We start from the raw sequence: 12027 nt of genomic DNA on the forward strand, positions 1-12027 counted from the left end.
TGCAAAATATGCTATTAAAATGGTACAAGACCTCATTTTTTTCTTTGTGCACACCCAAATATAAAGTTCTAGCTATGCCTATGGCCTCAATGGACCGATATTGAAACCATATACTCGATTTCGTAGAACCTAAGTGTCTGTGTCAGTTTTACCAAAGTTAGTCTGGTGAGGAATGGAGTGTTCCTTCTGAAACATAGAGACAGTTTTCAAATGTAAATCACATTATTTTCAATTACCTCTTATTGATGTATGAACAATTAATTATTAGTATAATTAACTTGTTCAAATACTAATACTGACATTTGATTACCATCTTCTTACTTTCAAAAATCATTTATCTTTGTGAGCTGTTGTGCCTATGCAGTCATTGTCATGGATCACTTTCTTTGCCACTGAAAAAAATATTACAAAGCTGCTTCATGTGACCTGTTCTTGATCGGTGAAATACTGTTCTAAATTTTGCAGTCTAACAAGGCTCTAGTGCCTTGACCCTCCTCAGTGTGACTTTGTGTTGTGCATGGATGTCCGGAAGGGGTTGGGGAGCAAAGGGAGGCCATGCCCGCTTCCTAGAAATGAACTAACTACTACAGTGCCACCCTAGAATTCTATACAACATTTTGCTCCACTTATAGAAACAGAATAAGTGGAGCAAGAAGTAGGATAAAATTCTGAAGGGTGCAGTGGAGCAGTTAGTAGCACAGGTTTGTTCTAGATTCAATCTCCATCATCTGAAATAAGTAAATTTGTTCAGCTGAAGATAAGAGAAGAGAGGCTTCCTTGAAACATAGTGTTAGAATATGTGTAGGTAAAAACAAATACTAGACAATGGATAATGCCCAGTTAACATTGCATGCTAAAACCTCTTTCAACCTGAATATACATTTTTGTGGTATTCAGTTTTATTTTGCCCCAGAAAATATTGCCCCCTACCTAGGGTGGCCAACATTCGACCATGAATTTAAGGGAGATTTCCAACTTTCTGCTTTGAATTTATGGGAGATTTAGTTGTGACAAATCTTGTACATTTTTAGTGGCACAGTGTCATCCAGCAAATGTTTATGAAATGGATAATATTAATTTACATTTTATGTAATGTACTGAAAAAAAAAAGGTAAAGTTCTCCCCTGTGCTTAGCACCATGCAATGAAGGCGTATAGGGGGTGTGGGGGTAATGCCCCACACTTTCTTGATCAGGTCATGAGTGGGGGTGATGTGATCAGCATCACGCCCCTGACCACTTTACCCCCTAGGGTTTCCCCCAGGTAACCATGTCATTTGACCCTGGGTGGGTGCCAGGGCCGCTTCCAACGTTAGAAAAGTTCCCGGATATGAACCGGCCGGGGATCAAACCCTGGACCTTTAGCATGGTAGTCAGATGCGTTACTGACTGAGCCACCGCGGCCACTGATTTCAGAAATTACTAATTGGCATCTTTCTTAGTCCTAAACCACATGTATTTGTCCACTGCTGCTGCAGAACTAAGCATCAGTCAACAACTACCACAAGGTATGATGTAATTTCCGACCTACCCCCCAAAATTTTGCATTTGACTTGATGTTTTGTATGTCTCGCCGAACTCGGAATGAATTTAAATTTTACAATCTAGATAGTGAATGAAATATACGGGAGAAATAGAATGTCAATTTGGGACCTGAAAGGATCCAAAATATTTTGCTCAAATATAGAATATCCTGGGAAATATGGGAGAGTTGGTCACCCTACCCCTACCTAACCACTCACAATTTTCCTGGTGCCATCACTGTATGAAGACAAAGAATTTGACACCACTGAGATGCACTATTCACAAATTGCCTTTGGAAGCCATTTTTCAATATGCTTTTAGCTCTGTTTACTATTATTTTAAAAGTACTCCATATTCTTCCAGATCTACTTTCTCTTCAATACTCTCTTTGCACTTGGTTATTTTCTAAACCTAATCATATAGAGGTAATGATCATTTTTGCTATATTCTCATTACATAAATTTATTGAAATTTTACCAGAAAATACATTCATTTTCAACTTACATACAATGGTATTGCTTCCAATATTCACTGTAACAAAGTGTTTCTCTATTCTGTTCTCAATCACTTCTAAAATATATATATAGATATATTACATAATATTATTATATAGATATAAATGTATAGTTGATACTAGAAAGGCAAGTAATTTCTAATATTGACCCTGATTATTCAAAGTACATGAATGCCTTTTCATCCCACAAAGCAACAAGGTCATCTGCTATACTTTAGAAATTTGAGAGGGAAGAAACATGGCCTTCAGAAGCCATTTTTCAATATGCTTTTAGCTCCCTAACTCTATTTACTATTATTTTAAAAGTACTCGATATTCTTCCAGATATAGTTTCTCTCCAATACTCTCTTGGTACTCAGTTATTATTATTATTATAATCACATAGAGATAATGATCATTTTTGCTCTATTCTCATTATGTGAATTTATTGAAATTTTACCAGAAAATACAATTCATTTTCATCTGGCATACAATGGTATTGCTTCCAATATCCAATACAACAAAGTATTTCTCTATTCTGTTCAATCCCACTACAATATCATACTTGAAAAACAAGTTCTTTCAGTAACACAGAATTATTACCACTTTACAAAGAAACACTTATAAAAAAATATAAAGATATATTATTACATAAATATAGAAAAGCAAATAGTTTCTAATATTAACCCTGATTATTCAAAGTATATGAATGCCTGGATGTTCTAAATTTTTAGACACAAAGCAACAAGGTCATCTGCCATACTTTATAAATTCGAATTTGAAGAAACAAAAAAATGTCAATGAGAAAATCTTAGTAAAAGGAGTAAGGAAATTAATGTAATCAAGAGGCACCTAACATGATAAAAACAGAATTCTTCAACATCAGTTCTGCACTGCTGTTCACACAGAGGTAGAGAAGAAAACATGAAGACAAAGTTGTTTAGATGAAATGGTGAAGAACAAGTATGTTGACAACTTGAGAAAATTCAAAGAGCAGGAATGAATGTCAATGCAGGAAAGAGCGAGATGTTAATAACAAGAAGATTGGAGCCATAAACTTACCAATAATTAGGCAGGGAATATGGAAGAACAACTGAAGAAAGTGGAATATATATATATGAGTAAGTAAATAGTAGAGGACACCTGGGAACAAGATTCTCTTAAAGTATGTGGAGACATGTAGAACAAGGATATGGCTGTGAAATGCAATATAAAACACACGGGGGAGCATATCTTTAATTTTGTAGAGCATACTTGGATTATGAAGGAGAGGGGCAAGTGAGATATGACATTCCTAAGGAGAATAGGAGTGTAAAACCAGAGGAGGCAGAATTGAAAAGTGAGCAAATTGGACAGAGAGTTGGGGTAGGGAGATGCACGATGATGATGATGATTGCAGAAAGACATACAAATAGGAACAGAGTTGCTATAAAATTTATCCCCCCCAAAAAGAATCGAATTTTTCACAGAGGTGTGATTACATTAATTCTCTTACAGTTATACCAAAAGTAACAGAGTTAAAATTACATTTAATCATTTTAAACTTAACTTTGTTACTGTTACTAAAAAATTACTATTACTTAAATTCATTAGTAGTATTTCATGAATCAAACTTTTAAATGTACAGTCTTTTACAACAAAGATAAGAAAATATGACAATTACCGTATTTACTCATGTATAATGCGCACTATTTTCCAAAATTTTTGCTCCCAAAAACTGTGGTGCGTATTATGAACAGAATAATACAGACAGCCTACATGAAACCGTACAAGGTCATTCCATGATTTTGTAACACTTGCTTTGATTTTCATGATTACGGAACCCTATCATGTTATATATTGTTGTAAAGCTTAAATCCTGTAGTTTGTGAATATGGCAACAGTATTCCATTCAAGATAGTGACACTAATGTCAAATGTGGTTGAAATAACTTGATCACAAAATGAAGGAACATTGATTTTTATGATACTCTGGATGAAAGAAAAGATAAGGAAAAAGAAAATAATAATTAAAATGTATTACTGGCCAAATAATATTATATATGGAGTGTGTAAATGCTTTAATGGAAGAAATCTTGTGCTGCTAACTGCTAATTTGAGGGTCCTGAATGTACCTCATATAAATGTTAGTCACGAAAAAGTACATATTTTGAAGGTTTTTTTTTAGAAAAAGTAAAAAAGGAATGAGCAAAACCTCATATAAAAGTTTGAAGGCCATTTCTTATGATTTTTTACTTTGTAATGTAATGTAATGTTCTGTGACACCAAGGAAAGCAGTGCCATTCTGACAGAATTTTGAGAATGCACTTACCATCACATGGGATGCATATCAGCGATATTTGTTGGGCAAGAAATAATAGAAAATAACTTCCTGAGCACTGCAAATCCATACATAACTTTCATCTCACTGTCTACTATTACAGAATAAATAAGGTGGTTAAAGGGTGAAAGCTTTGGGATGCTAAACACAGTGGAGGGAGAGGGAGAAAGTGGTGTGGGTTGGTAACTCATGGTATACACAAGTGACATTCTTCTCCTCTTGGTCCACATAGCGACAAGTGATTCATTGAATAGGTATGATGTCATTCACTCTTGATCAGCATAACAATAGCTTTACGACCTACAACTAACTAAGCCATTTCTTGAAACTGGATTATACTTCGCATTATATACGAGATATAATTGTTTCTCACTTTTCCATATCAAAAAACAGGGTGTACATTATACACGTGTAAATACGCTATATAATGTGGGTAGTTGATCCATTGATTTCAGAGTCCAAAAAGAAAAAAAAATAGGTAGATGGGCCTCAATTACAAGACTTAATGGTCAATGGAGCAAGAATTGAATTTCTTCCTCCATTTCTATCAATATTTGAAACTTAAGAGATTGTAACTTGTTACCACCTCTCTTTTCATAAGCAGAAAATGTCTGTGATATTACAACAATAAACAGTGGGATCTCGATTTTACGTTGAATTATTTCTTTGTATTAAGATACAAAGGACAGTAGGGTTTTACATGTCCATTTGTACTGCAAAAATCACAAACAGCAAGACTGAGTTTTTCACATTGTGTAACACCATTATCATTTATGAGCTGATGTGTACGATATTCTGGATTACGAATAATATCCTTACAATATGCACAACCCAGTTTGCAAGTTTCAGCAAAGTACTTAATAATGGATTCCACAGTATCTTCTCCTTCTTCTGGTTCTACTTCAGTGCCATTCTGCTGCAATTCAGAACGAATATCCTCTGAAAACAGAAAAAAGAATCATCAGAAACAATTGTGATTCAAATAATGCATACACAAAATTTGAAAATCTTTGGTAGTAGGTACACATCATCTTAATTCTAACTGATAAAACACCCGAGGAAAGGAAATAATCATTTCTATCTGGCTTGCTCTGTAAAAAAAGAGAAACAGCGCAGACAGATCATCTTCATTCTTGCAAGAGTATGAGTCTCTCTCTCTTTCTACATGTGTATGTGTGTAAGCAAGCCCAGGTGGTCTTCCTTTTGAACCTGGTTTCCTACAAGCAAGATATTGTTTCTACTGCTGCTTATGAACGAACAAATTAATTAATTAATTAGTTCTATCGATCTGTAACAGCAGAGTGAGTGAAGTGGGGTGGGGGTCATTTGACTCCTCCTGGAAAATTGAAAAAGAAAAATTGTGAAATTGAAGTTAAAAATTACTTGCTACACTCATGTACAGGAAGTAATATATAATACACACACACACAGGATATACCAGAAGTGAAAGCACAAGCTGAAATGATGAAAAGTACAAGATAGTAGAAGAAAAAGTCTTGGTAAATATGGGGTCACACATCTTGCAAACCTTGTTTGCAAGATAATTGTAAATGTATGGTTATGATCTGCCACTGACTTGATTGTTTGTACACATCATATGCTTGTCTCCTTATGCACTCTGAGGTTTCTTTGTTTAAAGCTGAACACTGCCGAACATGTACCATACAGTACAGTACAATAGTCTTTGGTAATGAAAGGAACAGTAATGTCTAGTGAGGTTAACCTTTTAATTCTGTTATTTGTTACTAAGTAGGACTATGGCATCTCACACATGAAAGGCATACAATGTGTACAAACAATCAAGTCGGTGGTCGATCGTAACTATACATTTGCAATTATCTCACAAACGGTTCATTTGCAACCCCATGTTACTAACACTTCTTTACTTCTCCTATAATGTACTCTTCAACATTTCAGTTTGCACTATCACTTCTGGTACACCCTGTATATGTATGGTTACACCTAGTCTTGCCATAAATACTGTTACAAATGTCTTACACATGCCATCCAAGTGGTGTGAAAGATAAGATGCCACCCGTGTACCATGTGGAGGCAAATACTTGTTCGTATCCCACTTTAAACTGTAAGTCCAGTCCCTATTAGGCTTCTGTGCATAAAATGGACTTAAAACTCAAACCAAACCACCCATGTGCTGGGTTCCACCTTGAGTCATTGTGAGTGTGGCTGTGTAAGAGCAAGCACATACCTGCAGCCGCCAACATGGAATGGTGAGACTTAGGAAATCACGTCACTGTGATAACATTACATGAGGTTGGGAAATCAGCCAGTGAAATTTTCCAGACCTTACAAAAGCTAAAAACCAGTCTAATGATTGTGCACCAGACCATCCAGTGCTTCACTGAAACAGAATCTGTTAGGAATCAACTGCAGCAAGGTTGCCTTTGCACTGTGCAGACTCCAGTAGCACAGAAGGCATTGGCACACCGTGTTCAAGAAAATCCAGTTTGGAAGCAGTTGGTGATGGCTCGTGAGATGGACATATCAAAAAGATTGATGTCGAGGCTACTGAGTGAGGACCTTGGACTTAAAGCGTATCACCGATGTACCAGACATTACCTCGGCCCACGGCTGAAGACTCAGAGGCTGATGAAGTGCAGACGTCTCCTGCAGTGTTATGCTCAGAATGGACATCAGAGGATTCTGTTCACCAATGAGAAAATCTTCACCATTGAAGAGAGCATCAACCAGCAAAATGATCGTTTGAATGCTTCTATCTCACAAGAAACCCATCAATGAGCTCCAAGAGTTCAGAGGAGCCATCATCCCTCCTCAGTAATAGTTTGGTGGGGGGTGACTTATTCTGGTGCCACCCAGCTGTGTTTTTGTGGAATTGGGTTGAAACCAGTGCAAGAGTGTATGAAAACACAGTCCTGGAGCCTGTCGTCAAAGATTTAAGCAGCACATTGCTCCAGAATCAACATTGGAGTTTCCAGCAAGATTGTGCTCCAACCCACAAGGTGTGATCAATGCAACAGTAGCTAGAGTGTCATGTTCATGTTTTCATTTTGCCTGCAGACTAGCCGTCTGGCAGTCCAGACCTCAACCTATTGGACTACAGATTGTGGTCAGAGCTGGAGGGCATCATCTGCAAGAAGAGGCATCCCACAATTGCAAGTTTGAAGCGTTCCTTGATAGCAACAGTGGCAGATTTTCAAGTAGACATCATGCATGCTGCAATAGAGGAGTGGCCAGGAAGACTCCAAGCCTGTGTGCATGCAACAGATGGCCATTTTGAAAACTGATTGGCACTAAGTGTAGTCAATACTCCATGTAAGTGTCACATAACTCACGTTAAAGTATCTTTACCCACTGTTCAGTTTGTCGTTTTACATGTTGTAACAGCATTTATGGCCAGACATATTATATTAGTTACTACATGTTGGCTCTTTGTAAATGCATACAAGAACCAACCCTTCAACCACTGGCGGCTGCTCCTTAAGTGGCACAAAGTTGTGCAACCACCACATATTTCTGGAGTAACATAGATAATTATTCAACTTATTTTGTAGAGAATAATGGTTACATAATGTAATCAAAAGGGAAACTTCTTCCCAATCATTTTCTGTTGTTGTGTGGCTAGGAAATCTCCATCTTTCCTGTGGTATACTCTGCTTCTACCACTTCAAGAGGGTATTCGAGGCCTCCCTATGGGCCACAGGTGGTTGCAAGCCAGTCTCAACTTCTTCCAGATGGTCCAGAATTGCCAACCTCAGAACCACAGTGCCCACACAGACCATTGAAACACGCATGTCAAAGGGACCATATTCTTGTCTTATGGACAGTACATTTGCATTTAACATTTTAAACAACATGAGAGAGCTAAGTATAGTTGAAGTCCTGAATCGAATGCTACTTTACTTCAAAGAAAGATCCGAAAGGTCAGTTTCCCTCTGAGCCCAGTAAATCCTCCGCTTAAGTTTGCATCAAGCTTGTTTTAAAATCTCACCTATTCGATTAGGTTGATTGATTGATTGGTGTCTTAAGTCTACTTTATGCACAGTAAGGCTAATCATAACTGGACCTACAGTCTAAAGTGGGATCCGAACCACTATTTACCTCCAATGGGTATTGCACCTGGGACCCCTTGATTACAAGCCGATGATGCTATCATTACTCCATCGGGGAAGTCTATTCGATTAGGTTAGGTTCGTTTTCTTTGGTTTGTCATTTTCAAGCAATAATACTATTGAAAATTTAAAAAATGTTTATTTTGTAAGATATCACACAAATGAGGAAATCACTATGAAGAATTTTTCTCTTCTTTGCATCATTTTGGGTCATTTTACACATTTGTTAGTCGATATTTTACCAATTTTTAGTCCATATGTACATATGTAATATTAATCCCAGCCCTCTAAATAACTATGGTGCCATAAGTGTAGAATTTTGTGTGAAGTGGGACGTGTCTTTTATTTCATTCCTCACAAAAGATGGATCTTGTGGATATAATTTGTAAATGGTCACTGGTTAACAAAAACATTATTTCTTAAATTCTCTATAGAACTTACATTTTGCACACAAAATAAACAATACAATGCAACTCAGATATTACCTGCAGCATAGGGTAGCAACACCAGGTACAAACCAATGACAACCCACACCAACTCCTCCCCCACCCCTCAAAAATTTTAACTTTAATAACAAAAAATTACTGTTTTTTCCAATATTTACTTAACACTTTTATAATCATATTTTATTCATATTTGTGAACAACAAATATGTGCACACAACTTCTTAAAAATACTCCCACTTTCTCTTAGAACAAACAGAGAGTTAAGTTCTGTTATCACAACTACTGTCATTTTGAGAAGATTATATTTTCTGTATCTATTTATTTATTTATTTATTTATTGATAGAGCTCAACAGGCCGAGCCCAATTATGGTGCTCTAATTACATAATATTACTACAATAAATTCAGCGTTCCAGTAATACTATTTTTTAAATTGTATAAACTCATTGCAAAAATATCGATTGTGTTATTTACACATGAAATTGTGTTGAAAGAGTTGCACGCTCTCCACACCGAAGAGGCAGAAAGAATTGAAGTTTTCGCTCTCTGGCAATGAAAGATTTTGTGCTTGGGACGTGTTTTGGAACTGGGAACATTAAATGATACGGCTGATAATAAGTTGGAATCGTCTATTATACCGTTAATTACTTTATACAGAAAGAGCAGGTCATTTACTTGTCGTCGGAGTGCTAGTTTGTTGAAGTTGGTCTCTGAGACTAGATTATCGTATGAATCGAACGCTGGATATTCTCCACAGGCTTTGAATTTGAGATATCTAAGAAACTTGGACTGAATACGTTCTAGTCTATGAATTAAATTTATTTGAGAGGGATTCCAGATTACTGACGCATATTCTAGTTTTGACCGTACGAGGGAATAGTAAAGTATTTTCACTGGTTCTATTTTCGTGAAGTCATGGCTTGATCGGATTATAAAACCTAAGTTTCTGAAAGCGTCGTTAGTAACAGTTTCAATATGCTTATTAAATTTGAGCTTGGTGTCGAAGGTCACTCCGAGATCTTTAATTTCATTTTTGCGCGTGATTTGTACATTTTTAATACGGTATGGAAACACACAAGATGCTTTGCGTTTTGTGTAAGTGACTACGCTGCATTTTGTTGGGTTAAGATCCAACTTGTTACTTTCACACCAAGAGATCACTCTGTCTACATCTTCCTGCAGTTTTAAACAGTCTTCAGAGGTAGTTATTTCGTAGAAAAGCTTAAGATCGTCGGCGAAAAGCAACTTTTGAGAATTTTGTATGCAATTGGGTAAGTCGTTGATAAGTAATAAAAACAAAAGCGGTCCAAGATTGGACCCTTGGGGAACACCAGAATATGGTGTGAAGGGGCTACTTTTGATTTTCCTGTATATTACAGTTTGCGTTCGATCGGCTAAATATGAAGCAAAGAAATTTAAAGTATTAAGTGAAATATTGAATGAAGCAATTTTCTGTAGTAATATATCATGATCAATTTTGTCAAATGCCTTAGTAAAATCGGTGTATATTGCATCGACTTGTCCTGTATTATCTAGTACATTGCATGCGTAATGGGTAAAGTTAGCTAAGTTTGTTACGGTAGACCTCTTTGGAGTAAATCCATGCTGATAAGGAGAGATAACTGGATTGACGTGTGCTAACATCCTCTTGTAAATAATTTGTTCAAATATTTTAGCAAGACTAGAAAGGATTGCTATCGGTCTATAATTTTCTAGGCTTGATCTTTGGTGAGACTTGGGGATAGGACAGACGGACGATGTTTTCCATCTTGAAGGAAAAGTATTGGTATCCAGGGAAAGGTTAAAAATTTGCAGCAAGGGATATTTTAAAATATCGCAACATCCTTTAACTATATATGGTGGTATGTTGTCAGGGCCGGTCGTTGATTTGGATTTCAAATTCTTGATGGCAGCTTCTACTTCGCTTACGCGGATGTTGCGCAAAGTGAAAATATCAAGTTGTTCGTTAGCAATTTTTATTTTCAGATTATTTACGTCATATTTAGCTCTTTCGGCTGCGTACACAGAATGAAAGTAAATTGCAAAGGCATCCGCGATGTCATTTTCGTCTGTTAATATGTCTGCGCCGACTTTAATAGCTTCGCAGTTTTGATGGTACTTTTTACTTTTGATATAGGACCAGAATCGAGAAGGGTCCACACTTATCTGGTCTTCAGACTCTTTTATGTAATTAGTGTAAGCTACAGTTATGTCTTTCTTAACCTGTGCGCGAAGCTGAAGAAATTTTTCTCGATGATATTCTTTGTTTGTAATACTTTTCTTCCATTTTAACCTATGGTAAGCTTTAACTTTAATTCTTTTCACTATAGCAGGCGTAAACCAGCAAGGATATGCTGAGTTCTGTAGTTTTTTAAGGGGAATGCATTGATCAAATATGCCATAAATTAATCTGTAGAAAATATCGGCAGCTTCATTTACGTTAACGGCGCTATTTACTGGCGTCCAATCCGTTTCTGAAACTAAACTGAAGAGTTTTGAGTAGTCTGCTTTCTTAAAGTTGTATGTGGAAATGTTTTGGTTTGACTTTTTATTTGATTTTACGGAAAGGCATTGGATCTCAGTTATTATTGAGGGGTGATGTGTGTCTTCCGGTAGGAGAGGGTGCAACTCTCTGCTTACATCTATATTACTAACATTCGTTAATATAAGGTCAAGTAACCTATTGTTTACATTTTGAATATTGTTTACGTTTCTGAGAGCATGGTAAGACATAAAAAGTTGTAGATCTTGACACACTGGCGTAAGACTTAATAAATCAGCGTTTACACTTGTAATTTCAGGTAAATTAAAGTCACCACAGAATAGTATTTTATCACCTGGCTTAGTATGGGTTTCAACAAAGTCGTAAAATGTGTCATATAATGCCTTAGTTGATTTAGGGGGGAAGTACACAACACCAATATAGAGAGGAAATTTCTTGTTAAGCAATACTTTAACTAAGATGGAGTCAGGCTTTTGCATCGGTTCTCCCACCAAAAAGGACGAATGGTCGTTTTTTACAGCCACAAGTGCACCACCTCCACTCACTTTGCCACTAAGGTCACGGCTTCGATCACATCTGTACACAGTGTACCGGGAATCAAAGTATTCGGAACTCAGGTGAGACGACGTTAGCCACGTTTCATTAACACACACTACG

At 36.6% G+C, this 12027-nt stretch overlaps 1 protein-coding gene across 1 annotated transcript; it reads left to right on the forward strand.

Moving 5' to 3' along the window:
- The first annotated feature begins 6662 nt into the window (after positions 1-6662).
- LOC145983772 (uncharacterized) lies at positions 6663-7091 on the forward strand. Its single transcript, XM_083116821.1, has one exon. It carries the CDS (start codon positions 6663-6665, stop codon positions 7089-7091), a length of 429 nt encoding a protein of 142 aa, XP_082972947.1.
- The last annotated feature ends 4936 nt before the right edge of the window (positions 7092-12027 follow it).

This window comes from Lepisma saccharinum, chromosome 2, assembly GCF_977018435.1.
Source record: "Lepisma saccharinum chromosome 2, izLepSacc3.1, whole genome shotgun sequence".
NCBI classification, from domain to species: Eukaryota; Metazoa; Arthropoda; class Insecta; order Zygentoma; family Lepismatidae; genus Lepisma; species Lepisma saccharinum.

Bases quoted from the DNA above. Each gene is read 5' to 3' on its own strand.
- LOC145983772 (XM_083116821.1), top strand. From the start codon at position 6,663: ATGATTGTGCACCAGACCATCCAGTGCTTCACTGAAACAGAATCTGTT.